The following is a 15,483-nucleotide window of genomic DNA, read 5'->3' on the forward strand; positions in this document are numbered from 1 at the left end:
ACCAGCACTCTTCTGTGTGCTTGCCCATCTTTTTGGCCAGAACAATACCATACAACTCTATTTGTTTCTCAGTAATTCCTCTGCATGAACATTGTCTTTCTAGCAAAGGTAATCCTGATAACCTCCCATCTTGCATAGTGTTGAGTACCTACCAGGTGCTAATTCCAAGTTGCTGTGGCCAACTGTTCTTTGACCATGTATATTCTCTGGATCACTTGGCTACTGTTGCCTTTTGTTTGTTTGTTTGTTTGTTTTTATAAAGACAGGGTCTTGTTAAGTTGCCCAAACTGGGCTTGAATTTGTGATTTTTGTGCCTGTCCCTCATTGTCCCAGAGAACTAGAGTTACAACCATGTGCACCACACCCATGCTCACATGTTAGGAATATCCAGAACAACCTATGGCCTTTCTCAGTGCCTCTTGTTCTGAATTCTTAAATTTAAGGGGAAAATCAGGTCGTTTCGCAGTTTGAGGGCCAGGAATGGTTATGGGAATGAACTCCCCTTGCTCTTTTACCTGCTCTCTTTTTCCAGGTCCTTTCCTGTTGCCTTGCTACCAGGTGGGCAGCCAGCCCAGCACAGCCATGTTTCACAGCGAAGAGAATGGATCAAAAGGAATGGATCCCTTGGTTCTTATTGATGCAATAGCTATCTGTATGGCTTATGAAGAAAAGGAACTTTGCAAGATTGGGGAAGTGGCCTTGGCTGTGATATTTGATGTTGCAAGCATCATCCTGGGCTCAAAGGAGAGAGTAAGAAAGAATGATGTCTTCTGATAATAGGGGTGTTTGTACCCGGGAGTAGTTGTTGTAAGAAACTAGTAGTTTGAGAGTTTCGGTATCTTTAAGACTTACTTGTTTCTCTCTCTAGGCCTGCCAGCTTCCCCTCTTTTCCTATATTGTGGAGCGCTTGTGTGCCTGCTGTTATGAGCAGGCCTGGTATGCAAAACTGGGAGGTGTGGTGTCCATTAAGTTTCTCATGGAGCGGCTGCCTCTCACATGGGTTCTTCAGAACCAGCAGACATTCCTTAAAGCACTGCTCTTTGTCATGATGGACTTAACTGGAGAGGTAGGTGTGGATAGCTCCAAGGCTGAATAATCACACTGCTTAGCTAGTCTTTGAGCAGTCTGCCTGGGGGCAGTTCTGCAGTATGTGCTCCGCCCAGCAAGGAAGTGCTAATGCTCAGTTTCCCTACCGTGTCTCTAATTTAGAGACAGCTCCAAGCCCCCTCTCCCATAGGCTGTTTTTGGGTACTGGTTTACTTGCTCTAGAGCAGTCACAAATCAGAATGCATGTGAAGGAAGGGGTGCTGCTTCACATGTACTGCAAGTTTCCACAGTTGTTCTGTTCTTGTGAAACCATTTGCAGATCTAACACATGCTGATAGACTGGTGTAGCTATCACCAGCTTAACTGATAAATACCAGGGTTATATCTAGGTTATGTTTTCTTTTCTGAATTCACCTACAGGGAAGTGATTTAGGTATACTAAGGTGCTAAGTGGATGATATAAAACGGTCTTTCTTGTCAGCTTGTATGCAGGGCTGTAGGTGGGTGTAGTGGGCAGCATCACCCTCCTTTTCCTTCTATGGCCTTCCTGACCTACAGGTTTCCAATGGGGCAGTTGCCATGGCAAAGACCACTCTGGAACAGCTCCTCATGAGGTGTGCCACGCCTCTAAAAGATGAGGAACGAGCCGAAGAGATTGTGGCAGCTCAGGAGAAGTCTTTTCACCATGTGACCCATGATTTAGTTCGAGAAGTCACCTCTCCAAACTCTACTGTGAGGAAACAGGCCATGCATTCACTGCAGGTATTGGCGCAGGTCACTGGGAAGAGTGTGACAGTGATAATGGAACCACATAAAGAGGTGAGATTTTTGATGTGCAACCAGGGTGGTTTTTACTTATTTCAAATTTGAATTCTAAATAATGTTTATAATTTTGTGTTCATATTGTCTGGTTTGTACATACTCTTTCTGGCTTCTTATATGTGAATTGTAGTGTGTTTATATTTTGGCTGTGTCATTATTATTTGTGTCAAGAGAATAGAAGTTTCCTGAGTCTGTATAGTACTATAAGGAACTCTAGTTTTGTTCTGTTTTGTTTTAAGAGAGGTCACTATGGAATCTTAGGAACTAAATGTTTCTGACAGACTTGTCCACAGCTCAATCCTAGCACCTGAATCATGTCTTGCCTACCTTATTGAAGAACTTCTGTGTAACCATGCCTTTCATAGTTTTCAGACTGGTCAGTGTGGAACATTACCACAAAACGCCTTTGTTGTTAAAGGGGCAGCTGGTTAGTGGTGTCCTTCCTTGTCTTTCCCAGGTCCTTCAGGATATGGTCCCACCCAAGAAGCACTTGCTTCGACACCAGCCTGCCAATGCGCAGATTGGCCTGATGGAAGGGAATACATTCTGTACCACGCTGCAGCCTCGGCTCTTCACAATGGATCTTAATGTGGTGGAGCATAAGGTGTTCTACACAGAGGTAGGGGGTGGTGGTGCAGAGTGGTGTGGATGGGGATGTGTCTGCTAGCCTGTTTTCTACAAGAAGTCTGGTGGGCTGAGTTCAGACAAGGCTCAGATAGTGGTATAGGTAACCAGTTTAGCCTGGCACAGCACTCTAAGCAGGTATTTTGTGACTGGGATTTAGTAGGAGGGAGTTTTAGAGATGTTTAGCAAAATGTTGGCAGTTTTGTGAGTCCTCAGGACTCTTGTTAGCTCTACAAAACTGTTCTCTAACTTAGGGCTTTAAAGTTGTATTTTAGAGATACAGTATTCTTCTTTTTTTTTTTTTTTTTTTTTTTTTTTTAATTGGTACCGGGGATCGAACCCAGGACCGCCTGCTTGCAAGGCAGGTGCTTATGCTGCTGAGCTAAATCCCCAGCCCCATATTCCTCATTTTTAATTGTTCTCATCAGCAGCACTCAGAGTAAGGTTAATATACCATGCACTGGTGAGACATCATGGCAGTGCCCATGAGATGTAGATGCTATTTCTTCATGTTGTGAAGACATCGCAGCTGAGCCTGAGGGTTTGTTTCTTAGCCAAGACCACAGAGCAAGTAAGCTGCAGACCTAAGGTTGTAACCAGGAACGCTTATTTCAGAGCATGCTTCCCACTCGCTGCACTATCCAGCTGTGCTCTTATTCTGTTTAGTTAACTTGACTTGCTTCTTGGCCCAAACATGGACACTGGCACTTCACATCTTCTAGACATGTGTCAGTGCAGACATTCCAGTGTGAGGTGGCACTACATAGCAATCAACAGAAATTAAATTGCAGGTATAGTCAGATTATAAGCATTAATTCTTAGAATTTAATCGTGATCTGCTAGATAGTTTTGATTTGGACATTTTACAAGATATGAATCATGCATTTGTAGAGATAGCTGTAGTAAACTAAGGCCAAATTCCTAAGGAAATAAATTTTTGGTTTATACTGTGAGTTTCCAACTATGAAAATTTACCTCTTGATTTTTTTTCTTTTTGAAGTTCTTCGGTTTTCTTGGGCCATATGATCAAGCAGTTACACCTTGTTACATCATTTGCCCTTGAATTGACAGAGGGTCAGAAACCTCTGTAAAATGAGAAAATAGCTTTTCTTGCAATTCTGCAGTCAGACATATTATGATCTGCACAGAAAACTGTCCATAAACTTAGGACTGGAACTTCATGGTGTGAAGGGTGTAAGACTCTTCTCTAGATGTTCATCAGTGTGCTGGCTGTACCAGAACATGCAGGAGTCTCTTGAAAATATAGACTGTTAAGCCCTTTCCTGGAGATTAAGGTTCATAGATATCACACACACACACACACACACACACACACACACGGGAGGAGAACATTGTCAAAGGACCTGGTAACAGTGGTTGTCGATGTCCGCTCCCGGCCGGCAGGAAGGACACACGACAAAGTCTGGTAGTGGACAACCTTTTCTTTTTATTTTCCTTCTCCGTACAGCCTGCCCTGGGTTCTCCCAGCTGAAGCCTCCTCTGGTCCGCTCCCCGCGGCTCCTTTTGTGCTTCAGTCTGCCCCAAAGCCTCTACCGGTCCGCTCTCCGCAGCTCCTTTTGGGCTTTTACTTCTGGGCTTCTACCTGGCTTCTTCTTCCGCCCAGGGGTGGCACCGGTATATATACGGGTACAGTGTCCAATCATGTTAAAGTAAGCAAGGCAAGCTGATTGGCTAACATCATCAGTTGCCAGGCAGACTATATTGTTGAGCGGGTTGTTTACGCGGTAAGCAGGAAACTAACATATTCGATGGGAGGGGTAATCTACCTCAGGCTTTGCTCTTTACCACAGGCCGCACGTCCGCCGCGCAAGGCGAGCTATCACAGACGCGGCTCCCAACATCTCCCCCTATTTTATTTTTTATGAATGTGCGCATCGTAGCCCTTCCTGGACTGGGTGCAGAGGCTTATGCCCTATGTGTAGGCCCACCGTAGGTCCTTGGCTTAGACCCTGGTTGGCCATGCCATGGTCTGCCAAGGCCCTGAGGCCCTCGTCCTTTTTCTAGGGCCAGGCACAAACTGGACGGAACCTGGATGCACACAAGCTTGCATTCATTTCCTCTCCGTAAAGAAATCCCCTCGGAGAGAAATTTAGACCTGGGCAGCATCTAACAGTCCAGCGGCTTACGTGCAGGATGGGGTAGGGCCTGGCTTAGGTCGAGTCGTGCTGGGGAGGCACGCTCTTACCCGTCATTGACTCACCTACCCTGCTGTGTATTGTCACCTTATGGAGGAGAATGAGGGATGCCCGCCATATCTAGACTCGGTCGTGGGCCAATTGAGCAAGCCATGCATATGCCTGAGGATCTTCTTGTCCATTTCGGGCTACCGCTATTTCTATTCATCTTATTGGTTGGTCTGTGATGGATCTCCAGTAGGGCAGGTCTGATCTTCAGTCGAGGGCTTTGTTGCCCGTGTCAGTCTCTCCGGTATCCACAGTGGTTCTCGTCCCGGTTCCTGTGGGAAAACACAAACCGCGCCTCAGTTCCAGCTGACCACTGGATCCGGGCCCATCCATTGTCCTGTCAGGACATCTTTCCACTTCACCCACCCTTTATGGTTGGGGGAAGGGTTGCAGTGCTCCACGGCTGGGGAGCGATTATCATTATTTAAATTTAAAAAATTGTGTGTGAATAGTGCCATGGATAATCGTGCCTTTGGGGCCAGGCCTTGGCCTACTCCCCCTTTTTGTTTTTTATTTTTTATTTTTATCTTTTTCGTTTTTTTTTTTTTTTTTTTTTTTTTTTTTTTTGGTACCAGGGATCGAACTGGCGATTGCCTGCTTACAAGGCAGGCGCTTATGCCGCTGAGCTAAATCTCCAGCCCCCCTTTCCTCGACCGGCGTTTTTCTCAGCCTGCTCGGCAGAGAACTCTGTGTATCAGGCTCGCCAATCCAGGTAACTGCCCGAGGGCAGACACGCCTTTGCCAGCTGAATCCAGTCCGCGGGGGTGAGGGGCCCAGAAGACAGATTCTCCAGCATGGCAATGGTGTAAGGCGCAGTCGGCCCAAAGGTTGTAACTGCATTTTTAAGTTTTCTAATCTGCTTTATCTCAAAAGGCTCCCATACATTGCGTCCCTGGCCCATAGCTACTTGTACAGGAAATATCCCGTAGGGGCCACTATCTATCCCAGGTGGATGTACCTCATGAGACAAGCGTCCCCCCTGCCAAAGCCGCCTGTAAAAATACCGACCCGCCGGCGGCGGAGCATAAGACAGCGGCCGTGATTGGGCGGAAAATGGGGGCCCGTGCATCACTTCCTGTTCTGGCGAAAGGGGAGAGAGCTCCCAGGCGGCCGCCTCGTGGCGAGGAATCGCCTCCGGAAACGGCCCCCAAGGTGGGGCGGAAGGCTTCGCCTCCCTCTCGCGCCGGGGAGCGCTCAGGAGCTCTCTACTCCTCCGCAGACCAGGTTGAGCAGAGCGCAATTCGCGGGGCAACGCTGGAAAAGAACCCTGCGACTCCTTATTGAGCGATTTAGGCTCCTGACAGCTGGTCTCTTTGGCCTCCTTGCCATTCAACTTTCCCTCGTCCTCGGAGTCAGACGACTCCGAGGCTAGAGCCCCGTCCTCCTCCTTAGCATCCTTGTTCCCCTTGACGGACCCCTCTCAGGAGCTCCCTGACTGGGCCTGCTCAAATACCCTGCGTACTTTTGTAAGCTCTTGAGAGCTTTCTCCACAACCACCCTCGCTCTTAGTGTTGCTACCTAACATGTTTCCCATCTTTTAATATGTTACTCACCGCGTGAGGCCCAAGGAATCCGCCACTTACGCGTGAGCCTGAGGGGAGTCTAAAAGCCCTGTAGGTGCGCGCCACCCAGAGCCCAGGCTTATCCCCAACTCACCTGTCTCGCAGCTCTGTACTGGAGCGTTGTCCACTTCCACGTCTCGGGGGTGATCAGTCCCCGTACGGGCCACCAAATGTCGATGTCCGCTCCCGGCCGGCAGGAAGGACACACGACAAAGTCTGGTAGTGGACAACCTTTTCTTTTTATTTTCCTTCTCCGTACAGCCTGCCCTGGGTTCTCCCAGCTGAAGCCTCCTCTGGTCCGCTCCCCGCGGCTCCTTTTGTGCTTCAGTCTGCCCCAAAGCCTCTACCGGTCCGCTCTCCGCGGCTCCTTTTGGGCTTTTACTTCTGGGCTTCTACCTGGCTTCTTCTTCCGCCCAGGGGTGGCACCGGTATATATACGGGTACAGTGTCCAATCATGTTAAAGTAAGCAAGGCAAGCTGATTGGCTAACATCATCAGTTGCCAGGCAGACTATATTGTTGAGTGGGTTGTTTACGCGGTAAGCAGGAAACTAACATATTCGATGGGAGGGGTAATCTACCTCAGGCTTTGCTCTTTACCACAGGCCGCACGTCCGCCGCGCAAGGCGAGCTATCACAGACGCGGCTCCCAACAAGTGGTGATTAAGGTTCATAGACATCACACACACACACACACACACACACACACACACGGGAGGAGAACATTGTCTAAGGACCTGGTAACAGTGGTGATTAAGGTTCATAGACATCTCACACACACACACACACACACACACACACACACACACACACACACACACGGGAGGAGAACATTGTCTAAGGACCTGGTAACAGTGGTGATTAAGGTTCATAGACATCACACACACACACACACACACACACACACACACACACACACACTAAAATATAAGTTAAGGGGAAAACACTGATAGAATGACATCTATTTTAAGTGTTAGGTACATCGGTACTTGTACACTAGAACATCTGGAAGGATAACCACAGGAACTCCCAGTGGTATTCATCCTCCTTCATTATGTTTTCTGTTCTGAAACAGAAAAATTACAAACACTCAAATATTTGTATAATGGCCCATCTGTTAGTCCAGGGCATTGGGTAAGCAGCTCGAACAATGGGTCACAGACCTGCCATCATAAAATTTGCAGTTAGATGAAATGATACTATCTTTTGAGAAAAAGCATGGTATCAGAGTGAATGAGAATGTATCTTAAGAATATATTGATTAAAGAGATTAAGGAATTTTGCATTAAAATAAGGAAGTTTAGTCATATCATGATACTTTTAGAATTTGTGTTCAGTTTATCCATTTTTAATCATACTGCCATGTATATGGGAGATTGCTGTATTCTGTTCCTTGCAAAGTAGCTGTGTCTTTCCAGGAGTGGGCTCACCCCGTTTTATCTTTCCTAGCTTTTGAATTTGTGCGAGGCTGAGGATTCAGCTTTAACCAAACTGCCATGTTATAAAAGCCTTCCATCACTTGTGCCTTTACGAATCGCAGCACTAAGTAAGTTACAGAGTATTAAAAAGAAAGGAGATAGTGACCTTTATTGTTGTTGTCTATTTTTTCTGGATTTTTATGGTGTTTTAAATACAGGATCAAAAACTTAAGTTTGTAGCCAGATGTTTTGGCACATGCTTATAATTTTAGCACTTGGGAGGTTGAGGTAAAAGGGTCATGAGTTCGAGGCCAGCCTGGGCTACACAGCAAAACCTCATTTCAAAAGGCAAAAATCAAAAGTTATTTATCAGATTATGTTATGAGATGTTGTAAGATTGAATATATTATTAAGATTTAGATAATGTTATACGCTAAACCATATATATTACTTGGTAGTAAATACTTCATAATTCTCCTTAAGTATCAAATGTTCTGACTTCAAAGAATTATCATATGGTCTGCATAGTGTAATTTTCATCAGAAACTAAGTGTGATCCAAATAGTGTAATTTTCATCCCGAGTATGTAATAAGTACTATACAGTCTATATAAACTTCTTCATGACTCAGAAGCATTTGAAATTCCTATAGTCTCTTTTCACTAGGAACTTCATGTTAATTGGTTATAGAAAAATTGTGTGGTTTAGGGAAATACATTAGATCAATACTAAATAACCGAAGCAGTCACTTTCTTTTTTTCTTTTTTAGTGAGTAATAAATACCTAGTTGATTCTTTGTTATTGGTTTTTGTTTGAGACATGCTTCAATCCAATGTTAGTTAAGAGAAGACATTCTAGCAAGATCATGTTTGCTAACAGAAAAGAGGTCACAGGAGAGGCACCCAAAGATACAGAACTGAGGAACTAATACACAGTCCCGCTGCACACCTCTATCCCTTTGGTTTGTGCTGTCTTGAGCACTCTGCCCTCATTCTCATGTCTAGGTATCCCAGTCCACTGTTTGGCTCCTCTACCTAATTCAAGAGGGATCTGGCAACACTTTATAAGTTCTTTTAATAAGTATAAAAAAATTATATATGCTTATAATCCAAACAGTAAGGAAACTGAGGTAAGTCTCCTTTCTTAAGAACATTTGCATTTTTAAGAATTTAAGGACTTTAACCCCCAGAGTTGGACACTTGCGTAGTGGAGACACTACATAGTGGAGAGCCATGTGTGTCTGATCCATATATCAGCTATAAGTGGAAGTTCAGAGACTGCATTGTTGTAATTTCAGATGTGACTGCCCAGGCTAGCCGTGTGAGGATGTCTTGGAGGCAAGGGTATCTGGAGACTTGGTATTGCCTTTCAGGCAGAATTGACCTCATTTCTAGACCATACTGAGCATGTGGCTAGTGGACCATGCGTTCTTTTTTAGCAGGAGAGAGGATTAGTGGTTCATATTGTAGTATCTTTAAAAAAAAAAAAATTGTTTAGGTATTTTTCAGGTTAATAATGAAATTTTACCAATTTTTTCCCTAAAGATGCTCTTGCTGCCTGCAATTACCTTCCTCAGTCCAGGGAGAAAATCATTGCTGCACTCTTCAAAGCCCTTAATTCCACCAATAGTGAGCTCCAGGAGGCTGGAGAAGCCTGTATGAGAAAGGTGAGTGTGCCTGTATGAAAGAGACACCTATAAGTCAGTTTGTCTGGGTGTCACATGCTAGATTGTAATAAGTTTGTCTGCTTTGTAATCATGATGGCTCTTTTAAAATGTTAAATAGTAAAGCCCCTTGTTTCATGGTTAGTTTCTGGAAGGCAGGTAGTACTGTTTTCCCAAGGGAAAACACTGACTGCTGTGAGTAAATACTGGTTGGCTGTGAGTAAAATGTAAAGTGTTCTCCATTGACTATTTTTTTTAAACTTCTCTTTTTAAACAGTTTTTAGAAGGTGCTACTATTGAAGTAGACCAAATTCATACACATATGAGACCTTTGTTGATGATGCTGGGAGATTACCGAAGCTTGACGTTGAATGTTGTGAATCGTCTGACTTCTGTTACAAGACTTTTCCCAAATTCCTTTAATGACAAGTTTTGTGATCAGATGATGGTAAGCCAAATGGGATTAAGCAGATTCTATAATCAATTTGAGATGTCAGGCAGAAGGAGTGCCAAGTTTGAGACCAGCCTGGATTATGTAGTGAGTTCAAGCCGATCCTGAGCTACATAGTGAGACCCGTGTCAAAAATTACTGATTTTTCCTCCTCTTTCTTTCTTACAGTTCTGGGGATTAAACCCAGGATCTTCACACTAAGATTCCCCAACCTTACCTCTCAGCCTTTTTTATTTTGAGACTAGGTCTTGCTAAGTTGCCCAGGCTGAGCTCAAACTTGGGATCCTTCTGCCTCAGCCTCCCAGAGTTCTAGAATTATAGACATGTGCCAGCATACACTGTTTTACATTGTTGTTTTTTTAAATCTCATCTTTTTTAAATTATTATTTTATTTTTTCAAAGCTATTTTATTTCAAAGAAAAATAAATGAAATTTCAAGACACGTCATTCAGGGGGCAACAGTGGTACATACATAAGTCTTTTTCTTTCTTTCTTTCTTTTTTTCTTATCAGTACCGGGAATCGAACTCACGACCACACACTTACTTGCAAGGCAGGCGCTTATGCCGCTGAGCTAAATCCCCAGCCCATGTTTGGTGAATTAAAGATCTGATGATTAATATCCTTCAGGGAATTTATTAGTAAAATGTTTTTATTCTAGTACTTGAAGAATTTGCTTTATTTAATACATGCATTGATCAGTGACCCTGCAATATGTAGGTGTTTCATGCAAATCCATTCTTTGGATGCATGAGTTTGAGAAACACAGCTTTTGAAGTTTGACAAGGACTTTAGGGATACTAAAGGCTCAGGAAAGGCCTAGAGAAGAGTGTTTGGGAGTCTTTCAGTCGTTTTCTTGAAGTCCACTTCATTATGGAACTCTTTTTAAAGCATCGTGCTAACTTCCCAGAGCACATTAGTGCCTCCTGAAACCCCTGCAGAAGATTTAGGCCTCCCATCCAGCAGTAAGGCACGTAGATGCAAATAAAGACAAAGAGAGAAAGTTCTGCAGGTGAGGAGCTCTGGGATGGCCTAGTGCTCTCTGTGGAACAAGATGTCCCATGTCCAAATTCTCATGGCTTTTATTGGTTTTGATCAGGGAAGTGGGTGGGGGTTGCAGCAGAGTGCTAGGACAAAGAAACTTTACAGGTATTGGCTGTAAGGAGAAGCAGAACAGTTTTGTACCATACACAGAGGCCCTTCAATTAGCAATGCAATGGACAGCTTGATGTATGCAAGACTGGCATCTTTATTTCCAGGAAGGAATAATTCTTTTTGAGCACCATGGCCTCAACTGAGATGTTGTCTATGTATTAGCTCTCGAATCTCACAGGCTGTTGCTAGGGCCCCCATTCTAGTTATCAGCAGTGGGGGTAGTTCTTATTCGTGTCTTGCAGTGGCATCTCAGCTAGACTTGATGACATTTCTTTTAGCCAGTTGAGGGAACATCTGGTTCAGTCTAGGCAGCTCTGCATATCTCAGTGAATAGAGCTGAAATAAAGATGGGGAAAAATGGAGACAAAAGGCTTCATTTCTCAGGAGAATGCATCTTGGCAGTCTCCCATCAGTACGCTAAAGAGTTAGTCCGGACAATGCATAGTAAGAAAGTAGCCTTTGTTATTTGAATGCCCTTGTTAGGGTTTGGGTCTCGGGCTCTAAGTGTTTGTCCACTTGGATGTGCTGGGCCTAGGTTGGAGCACTGTTATCACAAACCCAGATTAACTATTGGCAGGGCTCTCTTCCCATGTGTTTGCCTAAAATGCAGGGCTTCACTACATACATAAAGAGTGCCCTCATTCTGTACAGGACAGAACTGCTGCCTGACTGCATCAGTTTGTACAGCCTCTGACCTAGAGGGATCTGTACCTATATATCACTATTTCTCCTGGGCTCCTTGTGCTACTGTTTCTCCACTCCAGTGGCCACTTGTCTCCTTTGGTTTTTGGACCCTTTTCTCTCTCATTACCTGGAGTGTACTTCTCCCACTTGGGTCCTTCTGGCCTCCCTCTTTTCAGTCCCTGCTTAGACATCATAGCCTCCCTGGGGACTGCCTTAATCCCAGCCCTTACCTGAAGTTGTTTGCTACTCTTTTTGTAAAACTTACCATAACTGCACTTGTGCACAGCATGCACCTGCTCTTTTACCTGTTTTCTTGCTTGGCCCCAGGACAGGAATAAGATCTCCACTCTGGTACCTGACATAGACCTCGCTGAACAGTTGTAAAAGTAATCAACATATAGGAAAGTGACAGGGCCTGGCACTGTAGTGACTAGGTTCCTGAACTCTTTCTGTCGAATTGATAAATTTAGCCTGTTTGTTTACTATCCACAAGGCTAGTTTAGTGATCAGGCTGTTTAGATAATGTGAGATTCAATCCTCCATTAAATACATTGAAACAAGGGAAATTAATGATGACAAGTTTTCACCAGTTGGCAGTATTTGAAAGTGAAATGCTCCTGTCATGAAGAATTTGTGTCTAAGTCTGTTTTTTTCAACAGCAACATCTGCGCAAGTGGATGGAGGTGGTGGTCATCACTCACAAAGGGGGCCAGAGGAGCGACGGAAACGTGAGTGACTCACTTGTTTCTGGGACAGCTGCCCCTGTGGCACATCGCTGATATTAAGTGTTAATGCCAGAACAGTGCCTTAATTAAATTGCCAGTCAGAAATGGTTTTATGTGAGTATAGTCCATGTAAACTGTTAAAAACATTGTTTTAGAATTACATTTTGCTTTTGTTTCTCTTAATGGATGAACGTTCCTTTTTATGTTTAAACTCTCCCTTCTGTTTACTTTAATATGACGTCTTTGTTGAAAGTTCTGGGAAGCTTGAAATGTTAGTATTTCAATTTTATTAGTACAGTATGTTTTCTAGACCGTTCTTGGCAGCTGCAATTTACATGGTGGTGCATTTCTCACCTGTTGTTTCCATTGCTGTCTATCATTTGGTTGGTAAAAGTTTATGTTTAATCATTATTGTCCGATAAAACTGCCTAGAGATTTTTTAGACTTAAAAACACGAAGGAAAATGTAATAAAGCATCACGTAAATATCAGCATACATATTTTTTCTAGGCCTAAGATTCCTTATACAAACTGCCAAAAATTGAGACTAGCATTTAAAGCAAATTTGTGTGATTTTGAAGAAAAACCACTCCAGTTAAATCTTTTTAAAGTATCTGATGTTGGTCATTAAAGGCTTACTGTCTTCAAAAATGCATGCTTTCTCCTGTTTTGAATCTAATTTATTATATGTGCTAATTTTAAAAAGTATTTTTTAAGTTCATGATGCCCTGTCAGTGGAATGGTACATCCTATACTTTCTGATATCTGGTGACATCCTACGGTAGTGTCCCCACTAGGGAATTCCACATAGTTCTTTTGAGGCATAAATAATACGACTTTTTGTCTTTTCTTGTGCCTATTTGTTGGATGCTGTGTTTCATCTCAACTTGGATTTTTTTTTTTTGCTTTATTATGCTTTGTTTTGACCATTTCGTATCAGTGTAGTTTGTTTTTGCATCTTTCTTGCTGCTTCTAAATAGCCAACTAAGCAGAACTAAACCAGGATTTTAAACTTCTGAAAGAAATTTTATATTATGCACAACCTTGTGAATGGTTTATTTACGCATGCAAAAAAATCTTTATGGAAGAATTGGTTGTTTATATATGCAAAACAAAATTGAAAATCTTCATAGAAGAGAGCATATTGATAAAGCCTGTGCTCTTATAAGTAGGTACAGGTGCCTCTCATTTCATGGAAGTATTTTTGCTTTACATTTTTACATTTGTTTTTACAATAAATTAGTTTCCTGAAACACATAGTACTAGAATAGCAATAACAACAAAAAAATCTATTGGGTAGATGAATGACTTCCATTGAAACAAAAAAAAATTGCATAAATTTTGTAGTACATTATTTTGGGGGAGGGGTGCAGTTCCACTATCAGGGCATGGGTGCTGGGAAGTTCTTAAGCTCCTTCTAAGACATTTACATTGTCCTATGAATGTACAGCCTAAACAGCATTATATGCTAGGTTTTAGGACGTGAACCATGTGTCTGAAATGCAATCCATGGGATTTAGGGTCCAAGGGCAGAAAACATGGCTATGGTTTCATCACCGAAGCCCAGGGAGAGGCCTGTGCTCTGCTCTTGAACTCTGATAATTTTTTAAGGGATGTTGTACAGAATCGGCACTGGCCCAGGTCCTGAGAAAGTAGTATATTCTTGTTTGGTAGAATTGCCAAATAATTTTGCTTAGTTACCAAATTTGAAAATGTTATAAGAGAGAGGAGAGAGGTAGAATCTCAGGTGTAATTTGGAATACCCCTGAAGATCACCATATTTAGATTCGTTTCCCCTTTTGATGTTATAACAGACAACAGGACTCCCTGGTAGAACGCTACTGTACACACACACACATACACAGGAATGCATGCAGCTAGTTTTATGAAGACTGCTTCACTGCGTAAGATAATTCAGCTCTCTGATGGGTGGTATCATGGTCTGGGGAGTGAGACTTAGACATGTCTGATTTGTGGGGTTGCACCGCCTGGTTCTTTTCTGACTCTAGTTGGGAAAGGTCTGTCATCCCCCCGCCCTTCTGCTTGTAATGTCTTAGCACTTTACATAAAACTTTGAATTATTTACTCTAAAAAGTAAGTCTTAAAAATGTGTTTGCATACAAGAAGGTCTTACCATTTCTCCTCTTATACAAGAATCTTGAAACATTGTTTTTAACATTTGACTGAGAGAAGAAACACTCTCTGTTAGAGGCTATCCCAGGGCCATGTTAGACATCTGAGGGTGGAAGGTGTGCTGTTTGCTGCTGAGCATTTGTAATTATTGTGTGCTTTTTGATAATTGTGTCTTTACTGTCTTGTTAACCCCAGTAACCCTTACTGTGTTTGAGTATTTGGGAAGTTTTTATATAAATGACATAAATAGAAAAAGATGATTTTCCTCCCCATCCTCAGGAAAGCATTTCAGAGTGCGGGAGATGTTCCTTGTCTCCATTCTGTCAGTTTGAGGTGAGAACAACCTATTAAAAGTCAGTTTATGACTTGCAATGTGAAGAACACTTTTATCTTTTTTTTTTTTCTTTTCCTTTTATCTTTTTGTTGCCTTTTTTCATGCTGTAATTTTTGTTTTGGTTCAGCCTGCCATGGAAGGGGTAGAGGTGAGAATTTCAGTGGAGTTGCAGGCGGGGGTTGTTGTCGCATTTGGTTTTGCTGTGACTCGTTAGCTGTGTTGTGATTCTGTAGTGGACACAGTGCCTTGTGCCTTTGAGTGCAGTGACTTGTACTGTCTGTCTGTGGCAGAGTTGTATTAGTATCATTGCTGTGAACTGTCCGGATGCCACGCATGTTCTATATTAGGACGTTTTAAGCAAGATTCTAAGTTCTTTTGTTTTTTTTCCACGTGTTAGAATTGCAATATTTCAATGTTATTCAATATTGAATGGGGTTTTGCTGCCATAACATTCATAAGAACTCATATATCTATCACCCTCCTAAGAAGAATTGCCACAAAATGTATATTTAATCTGTTAGAAATTGAGAGCAATCATATTCTGTTGCACACTGCTGGCTTAATGACTGCCTTAAATTTTGAGCCTCTTTGTCCTGCTGCCGACCACTCCCCTTCCTCTTCTTACACACACACACACACACACACACACACACGCACACGCACAC

At 43.0% G+C, this 15,483-nt stretch overlaps 1 protein-coding gene across 12 annotated transcripts in view; it reads left to right on the forward strand.

Moving 5' to 3' along the window:
- The window catches only part of Trrap (transformation/transcription domain associated protein), a 116,749-nt gene that overhangs the window by 43,193 nt on the left and 58,073 nt on the right, over positions 1–15,483 (forward strand). For 6 of the 12 annotated variants that reach the window (XM_063234157.1, XM_063234162.1, XM_063234161.1 and 3 more), the window contains exons 24-33: positions 533–750; positions 869–1,066; positions 1,606–1,866; positions 2,327–2,488; positions 7,708–7,804; positions 9,220–9,341; positions 9,616–9,786; positions 12,287–12,355; positions 14,764–14,817; positions 14,946–14,966. In XM_063234157.1, the coding sequence (XP_063090227.1) occupies positions 533–750; positions 869–1,066; positions 1,606–1,866; positions 2,327–2,488; positions 7,708–7,804; positions 9,220–9,341; positions 9,616–9,786; positions 12,287–12,355; positions 14,764–14,817; positions 14,946–14,966 (1,373 nt within the window). The remainder of the gene's footprint in view (positions 1–532; positions 751–868; positions 1,067–1,605; positions 1,867–2,326; positions 2,489–7,707; positions 7,805–9,219; positions 9,342–9,615; positions 9,787–12,286; positions 12,356–14,763; positions 14,818–14,945; positions 14,967–15,483) is intronic. The other 6 variants (XM_063234163.1, XM_063234167.1, XM_063234166.1 and 3 more) reach the window with 2 other exon arrangements.

The sequence above is a fragment of the Cavia porcellus genome, unplaced genomic scaffold (assembly GCF_034190915.1).
Source record: "Cavia porcellus strain 051 isolate PalLab524CR breed Dunkin Hartley unplaced genomic scaffold, mCavPor4.1 scaffold_23, whole genome shotgun sequence".
Classification (NCBI taxonomy): Eukaryota; Metazoa; Chordata; class Mammalia; order Rodentia; family Caviidae; genus Cavia; species Cavia porcellus.